Raw genomic sequence first — 12,123 nt, forward strand, 5'->3', positions numbered from 1 at the left:
GGAACGTGCTGGGGGTGTGAGGGAACACGATTCTAGGAGTTACGGACAGACAGGGCACCAGCTCCGGGCGGGGAGGGCTGGATCCTGCCCTGTCCTTCCCCAGCAGGCTGGGGGGATGAGAACTGCTGGGGTGTTTGGGAAGGCTGAGCATTACCTGGGGTCAGCTGGTGTTTCAGATGGCTGGGATGAGGTACTAAACCGATGCAGGTGGTGCAGTGCAATCCCTGCCCCCTCTCCTTCCCTTTGGAAATCAGGGGTGGTCTTGGAATGTGGCTTGTCTGAGCCTTGACTCGTCGAGATTCATCTCCTGGGGCTGCATTGCTGTGGGGGGTGCAGATGGCCCCCAGGCAGAGCAGACCAGCCTGTGCTGGGGCTTCTCTGCTTCTTCGTGCCAATCCAAAGGTAGAAAGTACCTGCAGCACAGGAATTTGGGGCTCTCTTTGCTCTCTCTATTAGTGCCCAGGTGAGCCAGTGACTTGTGCGTGGCCTTTAAACCAAGAGCGTGAAGTGGGAGGGGGAACCATGAAAAGCCTCTTCGGGTGCAAAAAACCCCAGTCTCCTCTGACAAAGAGGATTCCCAAAATGGATGAGGAGTGCAGTTCTGCTCAGATGCAGGGAAATTATTAATAACAACGGCGGCATTTTTGGTGCTGCCTGGGCTGCCACTGCGGGCTCCGGCTGCTTCCCTTCCCTGTGCGTCAGGCGCTGGTTGGGGCCCCCCCCCAAACCCCGAAGCTGGGCAGGGTGACCCCGGCAGCCGCAGATGCTGCGTGTGTGCCCTGCAGGACAGGTCTGTGCTTCATCTCGGTTTGGCCAGGCTTGCTGTGCCCAGAGGGATGAGGGGCAGGGAGCTGCCCCCCAGCAGGAGAGATCCCTATCAGGACTTTGTTTTTGTGTTGCAACCTGAGGGGGGAAAAAAAAGGCAACAAATCCAAACCACCCTTTCAGCTGCTGCAGATGAGGCTTTGTTCTCCCCCCCTGCCTTTTCCAACATCTATTTGAACATTTCACCACTTTACCCACCAGGAATGCAGCGGGTTTGCTGGAGCTGGGAGGTTTATTCAGCAAATCTGGCAGGTCATGTGCCGGGATAAAGGTGCAGGTGTGCTTAGCAAGGCTGCTGAGGGGCCTCTGCCGGGCCGTGCAGGGGAGATGTGGTGCCAGCCTCGCCTGGCCGCGTGTGGGGAATTTCCTTGCACTTGCCCGCCGGCTCTGCTTGGCATCTTGATGAGACTTGTTGGGAAGCACCTCATGTGATGGGTGATTTCGTGAGAGGGGGCCCGTCCCGGGGACCTGCTTCCCGTCAGAGAGGAGAGGTGATGCCCCCAGACTTTTTAATGTAACTCCCCCGACAGTGGTGTTGGGTGGGTGCCTGTTCCTGTTCAAAGGTGAGAGCTCCTGCCTGGCTGCTGCTTCAGGAGGAAATGCTGCCGTCTCCCTTCCTCCATTCCTGGCCAGCTCTGCCACCAGCCCCTCGTGATTTACAAGCATGAGGGCTCTGCCACAGCAAGGTCATCACCAAAGCCACCCCCTCCTTCCTCCTGGGGCCTGAGCTCTGCTGCTCAGAGACCGAGGGAGCCCAGGGTTTCAGGCTCCAGGTAACCTGTGTGGGGGCCAGGATGCAGCTTCGTGGTTCAGGGTGTGCTCTGGGTTCTGGTGTTCTTGTTGCTTAAAAGCTCCCTCCAGGTACAATCCGACCTCCGTTACCTGACAGAGGAAGACTGTTTGCCTGTTGCAAAGCCCAGCCCATGTAAATCATGTGGGGATCTGATTTTGGGGCAACAAAGCTGGCGGTATGCAAACAACTGTGGGAAAGGCCAGATGTTACTGCTTTGTGCTGTGCAGTTTTGAATGCAAAGTGAAATATCAAAATTGGGTTTGACCCCGAATTGAAGCTTTGTTGGAGGGAAAGCAAAGGAAACAAGAAGATGTTGAAACTGGAAGCCCCAAAACTGCTCCCGTCATCTGGTTTTGCTGGACTTTGGAAAAGAAAACAGTTTATCTTTGGAATAAATAAAAGGGAGAGGAACAGGCTTGCAGCAGAAAGCCCCATGTTCACTGCAGACAAGCTGGATTGTGCTCCACCTCTTGCCCCTGCTTCCAAGGGGACCCCAGGTCGTGTGGGATTTGTGAGCCTCTGTTTCCCCTTGGGAAAGCCCCGCACCGTCCCGACGGCGGGAACCCCAGGCATTGCCAAGAAACATCTTTGAAACTCAAACCTGGCTTTGGAAAATAACTGGAAGACAAACCGGCTCTAAACAAACACCCAAGTTAATTCCGTGTCTTGCATTGTATGAGCCCAGTGAAATGAAACAGTGCAGCCACAGGGACGGGCAAATGGATTCAGATGCTTTAAAAAAAGCCCTGAAATCTGCTGGCTTTGAGATGTCCTTTTACATTTAGGGTTGGGATTTTTTCTTGTTTTCTTTCTAATTGTTCCTGGGAATTTATTTCTACAATTATTTTGTTGCTTCTGCTGAGGAGACAATGTGCTTCAGCCACAAAGCCTTTGAAGGCTGAATTGCAGATCACATCCAGTGCTGAGCCACTTGGATGCAGACGCCCCCTTGCTGGGAGAATTTGCTGTGTTGTGGAGGGCTGTCTGTCTGTTCGTTTGTCCAGGCTGCCGAGGGGCTGCCGGCCAGCGGTGCAGCTTGTCATGCTGCAAATGACAAAAGGATGGAGCCTGTTGGGGTTTGGAGGTGATGTTGCCTAATGATGGGGGAGGTGGGAGCCCCAGGGCTGTGTATCCCCTATCTCAGGGCTCGGTGGCTCTCTCTGCCTCCCCCGTGTCCTGGGATGGAGGCGTGAGAGTGGAGTCAGAGCGAGCCACAAAGTCTCGGCACCATCCGGTTTCACTTCCCGGCTGTTGCACGACTCCCTGCTGCTCTCTCAGGTGCTCCCAGGCTGTGGGGTCAGCCCAGGGCTGCTGCTGCGGCCTTTCCAAAGAGGAGAGATGTGCTGTGAGAGGGAAGAGCCGCAGGGACTGTGTCCTCACTGCTGTCCTGCAAGAGCTAATGGCCTCCAGTGTGTGAGGAATTGTTCCTGTGGGGGGAGTTTTGCTGCTCTGTCCAGGGCTGCCTGTGGCATCCCTTGGTGCTCTCAGTCCAGCCACTGAGCTGCAAGGGTTTGCCCTTCAGCCTCCCCTCCTTGCACCCTTCTGGACCATCTCCTGGCAAGGCCTCTGGACCCAGGCAAGGAACTGTTTCAGCTAACAGACAGTGTTGGTGGGTTTTCCATTTGGGTGGGCAGTGGAGGAGTGATCTCTTCTGCTGTCATGGGCACTGTGCTCTTGCTGTCTGCTTGTGTCGTGTCACGAGCAGCTGGAGCAATGCTGTCCCTGTGCCTGGCAGCCATGGCGCAGGGCAGAGCAGCTTTCCTTATTTTCTCAGTCGGACTTTTTTGGGTGGGTTTGGGTGGGAATGGCTGGAGAGTTCTCATGGAGACTTGGCACTGAGCTCTGTTGCTGCCTGGCAGCCCCTTTGAATCTCCTGCTCCACATCAGACCCGACCTGATGGAGGAGCGGAACGAGTTCTTGTGAGATTAGTGAAAACAGGGAGCTTGGGAGAAGCGAACACACCCTGATCCCTGCAGCCCTGCAGGGATGACACCATGTATCCCTGCCTCTTGTGGGGTGGGCAACATTCCCCACAGGAATGCAGCAGGGGGATGTCGATAAAGGCGTGGGGCTGGTGGGGGCGAGGGAGGGCAAATGTGTTGGAAACTGGGCTGTTGTAAGTTTTATTGCTGACTGCTCAGCTTGTCTTTCCAGGGATGTTTGGCTCCCTCCAGCACTGGCGCCCCTTAAAGTGTCCCACATCCCCAACTGTCCCGACTCTCTCTCCCATCCATCACTTTGCTGCTTCGCATGTCTCCTCCCTGCCGTGACATTTCTGGGATCAGACATTTCTGGGTGCTCTCCTCTGCTGGTGGCTGGTGGGGACTGCTGTGGGAATTCGGAGCCTGTTCCCATGGCCTGCAGGAGCCTCCCACCCGCCTCCCTGGCTCCACGATGGCTGTGCTCTGCGTGGGGGCTTTGCGTCCGGAGCAGGGCAGGATACTCTGTGAGAGGAGCTGATGTTGCAGCTCTTCCTCCCCTTCTCTGTGCCCAAATCCCAAATTTGGGTAAAGGAGAAGTACATCTGCTTCCTGAATGGCGGAAGCTCTAGTGTGTGTCTGCTGAAGCACCTCAGGGTCATGCATGGTTTTGTTTAAGGAAAGCAAAAATAAACCCAGGGAGGGGCTCCCAGGAGGTCAGTGTGCTCCTTCTCTCCCTGACCCAGCACGGGTCCCCTCTTCCTGGAGGGCATTTGGCAAGTTTGCATTTTTTTCTTGAGTTGTTGACAAAAATCCTGTCTGGTTGAGAAATATCTGTGCAGCAGCGCCAGCCCAGTCCCACGGGTCAAATCCTGCCCCTGCAGATCTGTGCCGGGAACAGCGGCTTGTTTTGGGCTGGCCTTTGGGGTGCTGCCACGGGGGACCCGTGTCCTTGCAGGGCAATCTGGGCACGAGGCCAGGAGCAAACTCCTGGAACAAATGGATGGACACTATGGGCTTGGGGTGGATCTGATGTTTTATCATTTTCTGGTTGGGCTCTGCAGCAGAAGCAAAGTGCTGGAAGTTCGTCAAGGGCTGAATTAAAGTTGCCTGGCAACCTCCATCCCGGCTCCTCTTCCCACATCTCGCAGGATTTCCCACCCAAGGCCTGCCGCCTCCAGGGAAGGGGGGCCCGCAGTGCACCGCGCTCACACCAGGCTGGGGCCAGCCCTGTCTCCCTTGCCATAATTCACTGGCTGTTCCCATGCCTGGAGCTCTCCCCACCTCACCATCCCCTGGGGCAGGTGCCTTTCCCCCAGCCCGCCCCAGGAACGGGCCAGGCTGTTTCAGCTGAACCTGAGAGCAACCTGACCTGGGGGGTGGGACACTTCAGTGACAGTGGGAATGCAAGTGGCTGCAGGGGGATGTGCCAGGCTTGGCATCAGTGCGTAGAGTGGAATCGGCTGCATGGGGTTTGGAGTGCCCAGGCTCCAAATAAAAGCAAAGTGCAATTGGTGTCTTCTGGTGCAGTGCCAGATGAGGATTTTGTTAAGGCTGTTTTGCTGCTCCGTAACCCAGAGAAGACCCACTGGAAATCCCTGTCTCTCACTGGGAAACTGGCAGGGCTTGCTTGTAGTCTGTGATGCCAAGGGGAGCAGCCCATGAGGGAGGAGGAATGTCCAGCAGCCACTCTGGGAGCCTGCTTGGGCTTTACTAGATCTTGGTGGAACAACTATAAGCTGTCTAGGGAGGAGTGGGATGGGAAAGTGTCTTATCCCACTCTGCAAATCTGTCCTGCCATCCAGAATGGATGCTGAGGGTAAGCTGGAGAAGTGCTGCTCCCATGCACCACTTCCATTCTTTCTCCTGAGTTCTTTGAAATTAAAAAGCTGGCATAATTTTTTTTGAGGAAACGTCTATGGGGGAACTGTGAGACCTTGTCTGTGGTCTCTCCATGTTTGGCAGCCCCACAGACAGCACAGCTTTCCTACAGTGCAGCTTGCAAACACCTTGTGCTCCCAGGTTTTGCTGCCTTGTGACTTTGAGGACCATGGGGCACTGGGAAGGGGCTCCTATGCCCACAGAATGTCCTGCTGCAGTGGCTGTTGAGGAGTGTGGCAGCTTTGGCTTGTTTCTTTGGCCAGATCCACGTTGGTGAGAGTGTGAAATTCACTCATCAAAAGCTTTTTGCTCCTTCGGAGACGCTGGTCATGGGGATTTTAAGGAGGTGCCGACTGGGCCAGCCCGTTTGGGTGTGCTGTGCCTGGCTGCCGGTGGGAGGCTGAGGCCAGCACAGTCATGCTCACACAGCTGCCGTGGTGACCCAGTAAACCCAGTCAGACCTGACCGGGGCTCACTCGCTCCCCGGTGCGCTCACCCACGCCTGCACGCCTCTGCTGCCCCACTGCTTTCCTGCATTCCCCAGGGACCAGCAAACATCCCACCGGTGAGAGGCGGTACCTGGCTCCGTGCTGGGAGCTGTGGCTGAAGCCCGTAGGAGCACTGAAAGCCAGTGCTAGGAGGGTGGGCTTTTGCCTCTGTGGATGTTGCGCGTTGTGAGCAGAGCAGCAGGTTCCTGGCTTCGCCCCTCTCGGGGTGTCCGCCAGTCCTGTGCCTGGGTCCTGCATCCGCCGTCCTGCTTCTTCAGTGTCGCCGGCCAGCGACGGGAGCCTCAGTGGGAGCTGAGGCTGGACCATCAGGTCCTATGTCGGCCCCCTGCGCTGGGAAGTAGGTGAGGTGCCAAGGGACTTGGGAGCTCATTCTTGGGAATGGGGTGGGCTTTTCTAGGACGTTTTTCTCTTAAACTCCAACTTTCTTGGAGCTGCTGCTGCTTTTTAGCCTCTCCATCTCCCCTTTTTGTTTCCCTTCCCTAGAGAAAACTGTTCGTTTCCATTCCCAGCTTTTTTCTATTTCTCATTGAAGTGCTGGACTTGTGTAATCCATCTGCCCCCAGTCCTAGTGGTGAGTCCCACAGATCAAGACCTCCTCTACTTCCTGCCTGAGCCCTCAGCTTCACCCTGAGCTTAGAACTTGCATCCTGACAAGGGGGAAGTGATGGGTTTGGGGGTGTTTGGTGTGGCTGCACACCAGGGTATTGACCTGAGGGGAGCAAAGGATTGTTTCAGTTCCTTCTTGCTTTTTCTCCCCCATTCTAGGTATGAAAAATAAGAACTAGAAAATTAAAAAAAAAAAAAAGGGAATCTTGGAACAGCCCTTCTCTTTGAGTAAATATTAACTGGCTCTTACAACGTAACTGATTAAATGTTCTTTAGGACAAAGTTACATCTGATCTCAGTCAAAGGAACCTTTGGAAATGGGTGTAGCTGCTTCACGGGAAAAAGCAGAAGAGCCCAGCCCTGACAGCATGGGAAGCTGCTCCCCCCTGCCCAGCCAGGAACCCTGCACAACCTCCCAGTTTAATATATTTTTGTTTTCCCCCTGTACTGGCTCAGTGTGTACGATGGTTAATGTTAGCTGGGGCTGGCTCGCAGCACCATGCTGGGCCTGTGATAAACACCATCCCTGCCACCCTGGCCGGCCGCACTCCCAGCTCCGCTCCCTGGCACATCGGGAGCCAAGCAGCAGGCAAAGTTCAGGGTTTGTTTGTGCAGGGGAGATAAGCTGAGGGCGCCCAGCAGCATGCAGGGCTGTTACTCATTTATGAGAGATCATTGTTTGCCTTGTCGTAAGGAGGTTTTTCCTCTACTCTGCTTCCCCATCCCAGGTGCAGCAGCTCTTGTGGCTTGTGCATGATTCCGGACTTCTGTCCCCATCTGGACTCTTGGGGAAGGATCCTTGTAACTTCCAGAGTGGTCCTGCTCCCACTGGTGGGATGGAGACGTGTCAGCATGGGGCTGGCCGGGGTGCTTTGGTGCTCCAGGTGTGACCCCACCACTGGCTTTGCCCAAAGCTTGGTGGGTTTGGCTCGTGCTAGACATGGTGCCACCAAAGCACATTGTTTCTTCTTGATGTCCGTCTGCACTCACCTGCCTTGCATTGCTGTGCTGTCATTCATGGGCAGACCCTCTGTCTGTACAGGGCTTGTCCTGGAAACAGGAGTAACCTGGAGTGAGCCTGCTCTGGGATCTGCTCCCCAGGGAGCTCAGCCCTGCATGCAGCACCCTGCCTAAACCCAGGGTTGGATGCTCTTAGGTGCTCTGTTCTGGTCTGGGGGGACAGTGGGACAGCAGGGAGAAATATTTCCCATCTGCCTCATTCCCTCTCATGTTCGGGTGTTTGGTCTCTGCCCTGAGATGCGTGGGATGGTTCTGAGGCAGCCCGCGCTTCGAAGAATGAGTCTGGACTCTTCACTTTTCGGTCTTCAGGTTGTTTATTATTTCTTATCTACAAAATTTTTCTCTCTTCCCAGCCGAGATCTGCTCAGCAAGGCAGCCACGGGCCTTGCTGACCGCCCCCGAGGCGGTGTCGTCTTTTATACTACAAACGACGTATATCATATTTACTTTTAATTCCCAATACCAATCACCTATGTTAGACAATGCACTTCTACTCTAAACCAATCCCCAAGTGCCAACATTACAGCAGAAAATGGAGAACAAGAAGAAGAAAGAAGGAGGACTGGACACACCCTGATTCCTCCATCTTGTCCCCATAACCCCTATACTAAAAATTCTAAAATCTACATTTTCACCCTGTGAACACATCCTTCTTGCACCGTTCAAACTTGTGTGGCTCTCATGCCTCATACACAGGTGGCACTTCGTTAGAAGGATCAAAATCAAGCCACCAGGTGTTCTGGGCAACATGCCAGGGTCTCCGAGCCCCCCGAGAGGGTTCTCGGCAGCTCTGAACATCCGGCGGGATGTGCTGAGTTCCCACACTTCCCAGAATGCTCTCAGGCAGCCGCCAGTGCAGGTGTGAGGTTTGTGTCTGAAAGCCCTTGAAGGAACCAGAACTTGATGCAAGCTCCAGAACTAGGGCTGAATTCACATCCGGCCCCTCACTTCTTCTCAGCCCCAAAGCCCTCTTCACCTTGGTTTTACCTCCCTTCTTCTTGGGACTCAGCAAAGTATTTGCTTCAGGGAAATTGTCTGCAGTGAGCGTGTTTGAGCAGCTTCTCTACAGGGTCAGGTATTTGGGTTTTTCATATATATATATCTATATGTGGGTGTATATATATATTTATAAACCTCTAAGCAAATACTTAGGTGCTGGTTGCTTACTGGGAGCTCTCCAGCTCAGAGATACCCAGTCATCTTTTTCCTCCTTAGTGCCTGCAAGATGAGCTAGTGGCTTTGCTCAGTGCAGCTGGGAGAGGTGGGGGATATTTATGGGGTTTGAATGCATGAAAGTGAGAGCTGAAGTAGATGTGGAGCTTCAAGGCAGCTTGGGATGAAAGAGAACCTGAAATCTTGTGGAAAAATGCAGTAGGGAAAAATTGTTTCATCTTGAAAAGATTTGCTGAAGATTCCAAGCGGTTCCTGTATAGATTTTCCTTCACCTTACATCCCTGTGTGCCTGAAGCATCCTTTCCAATTCCCCGGTCCTCTGGAGTCTCATCACTTCAGGGGAGGCAAAGCTGGGGCCAAGGACCATGTCCTTGCACAGCAGGACATGGTCAGCTGGGCTTTTGGGAAGGAGAGGTGACCTTGGTCTTCCCAGGACCCTCACTGTTGCCATTCCTGCTGCAGCCACTCTGGGGGTGCAGTGGGACTTGGGGTACCCCTGTGTGCCAAGAGACCCACAGAGGGGCTCTCTTTCTCTGCTTTTGAGGGAAAAATGTTTCTGCTTTTTGGTGTGATATGCAATGGGGGACCAGCTGCCTCTGCTGAAACATATCCTTCAGTCAGGGGGATCTGCAGGAGCAAAAGGCTGGGGGTGAATGAGGGATGGACCCAGAGAAGACCTGGGGGAAAATGTACCTCCAGGCAGCTGACCCAAGTGCTCAGCAGCAGCTCTCTGCTTGACAGAATGGTTGCTGACCCAGGGGGATGCTGCAGAAGGTCACTGTGCTCAAACTCCCCTCCGTGCTCCGTGATGGCTGCAGGCTCCGTGCCTTGTGCTATGCCTTGCTTTCCCCTTGAGCAAATGAGGGTTTGTTTTTCCCTGAAGCCATTCCTGGTCTGAGGCCGTGCTGGGTCAAGCATCCATGCGTGTGTGCAGCTGGCTCCTTCCCAAGCCTGCCTGCTCGTGAGGCGCTGGGACAGCAGGAGTGTCTGAGCCAGCGCTCTGTGTTTCAGGAGGGTTTGGTGGCCAGCCCTGTCCCAGAGAGCTGGAGAGGCCGTGCTGAGGAGTGGCTGTGCCGGCCCGGCGGCTGAGAGAGCGGGAAGATGAGCGCAGGGCCGGCACATCTCCTGACAACTCTCTTCATGGCAGCGGCAGCCATGGGCTACCCGTCACGGCGCTCTGCCTCCGACCTGGATGCCACCCCCAGGACTACAGTCACCTTTGATGGTAAGGGGATGTGGGTCCTGGTGGTGGCAGTGAGGTTTGGGATTTTGCTGGCACTGGCCTTGGTGCATTGTGACTGCATCTAAGATTTGCCACCCACCTGGAGCAGGGGGCTCAGCATGGGAGGAGGGTGGCTACATGGAGGTCTCTAATCCCCTGGGCTCCAGAAATCAGGGCCCACGTGGCTGCCTGGTACTGGGTGCCCCAAAGAAAAGAGCATGGCAAAATCATCTCCCCTAAAGCCGGAGGGGGATGAGGATGTACAGGGAGTCAGCCCTGACCAACCCCTGGCCCTGCCCAGCAGCCCTTGGAGGGTGTTCTGAGCGGGACATCTCACCTGAGCTGGCATCTCATGGCCCAAATAGTCAGCAGGAAACTTTCTTCCATGATTTTCTCTAATTGACATTGAGCTCTTGACCTCCAGCCCCTGCGGTGTCAGTGAGCCCAGCAATGTCATTGTCCCTTGGGGATCCACATGGCATCATTGACCTCATTAGTGAGGCTCAACTCAGCAATCGATGGTGGGAGAGTTTCATTAGTAGCTGGGGTGCCCTTTTCTGGGAAAGATGGGGAGTCATTTCTTTTCCAGCTGACTACAGGATCCCAAGCCTCATAGAATTTTCACTTCCTGCTGGTCCCTCTGGCCAGGGCTGAGACTTACCTCACACTTCTCAGCACCTCAAATTGGATGGTTTCATTGGCTTGGTGGGCAGGAGCACTCAGCCTCACACCAGAATCACTCCCCTTGTGTGACAGTTTTGGTTCAGGTTTTTTTATCCTTCCCTGGGCTGGCTGGGCTCACTTCACAGACAGAGTCACTGCCAGCATGTTTCTGCTTTCTTCAGCAGTTTCCCAAACAACATGGCAGGTTCGTGCCCAGCGCAGACATTGCAGCTCCCACCCCTGAGCTGTGCTTTAATTAGCGGAGAGAAATTTCCTCTGTGAGCTCGAGCCCAATTAGTGCCTTTTACCTTTTACCAAACCTTCTCCCTTCCTTTCCTCCTGCTGTAACTGCTGTCACCCAGCACTGCCTGCCTGATAACCTCAGCAAGCGCCATCCCACCCACTTCCAGCTCCATTCTCTTGTCTTTTCCCAGTGGCTCGCGCTGTGCCTGCCCCGCGGTCCCCCTCAGCCCCCTGTTCCCTTTGCAGAGCTGTTGGGAGTCCGGCGCTTCACGGCGCACACCCTCAACTACAGCACGCTGCTGCTGGAGGACGAGCGGGGCATCCTCTACGTGGGCGCCAGGGGAGCCATCTTCGCCCTCAACGCCAGCGACGTGGCCGACGGCTCCCACCACACGGTGAGCCCGGCCTCTGCCACGCTGCCCAATCCCTGTCCACATTGTGGCCACTCTATCCCTGCTCAACCTCACCATCTCAGGTCCTGCCTGGAGGTGATGTCCCCAAGTCTGTCCCCAGGTCCCCTGTGAACACCTGGTCCTTCTCCCCAGCATGGGGACAGCAGTGGGAGATATACCCAAGCTCAGAGCTGCTGTTTCAGGGTCACCCCAGCAGAATGAAGGGCAGGGAGGGAACCACACTCTCCCCCAGGGAAGGATATCCCAAAATCCTCCAAGCTCCTGCAGTGCTCTGGGATGTCTGTCCACTAATTGGGGTGTGGGACCACACTCTTGCCCCAGGCTGGTGGGATGTGTGCAGCGTGCCATCTTGTGTTCTGAGCAACCATCCCTCCCAAACAAATAAATAAGGATTTTATCATCTCTGATGGCTCTGATGAAAGCTGGAGGTTGCAGCGACAGGGGGACCATGCAGTGATGGGGCGTCATGCAGTAGCAGTCTCTCTTCCCCTTGCAGATCCACTGGGAAGCCTCCCCGGAGAAGAGGATGGACTGCCTGCAGAAGGGCAAAAACAACAAGGTAGAGCCGCTGGGTGGGTGCCAGGGAGGGGCTGTCCCTACTTTTCCCGGCTTGTAACACCTGCCCTCCTCCTCTGCAGACCGAGTGCTTCAACCACGTGCGGTTCCTGCAGCGGCTGAACAGCACCCACCTCTATGCCTGCGGGACCTACGCCTTCCACCCGCTCTGCGCCGCCATCGTGAGTATGGCTCAGCCACAGCTGCCCCTGTCCCCTGCCACTGTGTCACCCTGGAGAGGCGCAAGCCCTGTCCTCTCCCACCATCTCCACCCAGCCCCACTCCCTTTCTGCTGCTGTC

General features: G+C 55.2%; 1 protein-coding gene across 7 annotated transcripts in view; it reads left to right on the plus strand.

Annotated features, from left to right (window-relative positions):
* The window catches only part of SEMA4G (semaphorin 4G), a 29,521-nt gene that overhangs the window by 11,272 nt on the left and 6,126 nt on the right, over nucleotides 1–12,123 (plus strand). For 3 of the 7 annotated variants that reach the window (XM_064716122.1, XM_064716127.1, XM_064716123.1), the window contains exons 2-5: nucleotides 9,739–9,952; nucleotides 11,102–11,250; nucleotides 11,765–11,827; nucleotides 11,907–12,005. In XM_064716122.1, the coding sequence (XP_064572192.1) occupies nucleotides 9,829–9,952; nucleotides 11,102–11,250; nucleotides 11,765–11,827; nucleotides 11,907–12,005 (435 nt within the window). In that variant the 5' untranslated portion in view covers nucleotides 9,739–9,828. Of the gene's footprint in view, nucleotides 1–339; nucleotides 464–6,254; nucleotides 6,270–9,738; nucleotides 9,953–11,101; nucleotides 11,251–11,764; nucleotides 11,828–11,906; nucleotides 12,006–12,123 lie in introns of those variants that run through there. The other 4 variants (XM_064716121.1, XM_064716126.1, XM_064716124.1 and 1 more) reach the window with 3 other exon arrangements.

Source organism: Zonotrichia leucophrys, chromosome 6, assembly GCF_028769735.1.
Source record: "Zonotrichia leucophrys gambelii isolate GWCS_2022_RI chromosome 6, RI_Zleu_2.0, whole genome shotgun sequence".
Lineage (NCBI taxonomy): Eukaryota > Metazoa > Chordata > Aves > Passeriformes > Passerellidae > Zonotrichia > Zonotrichia leucophrys.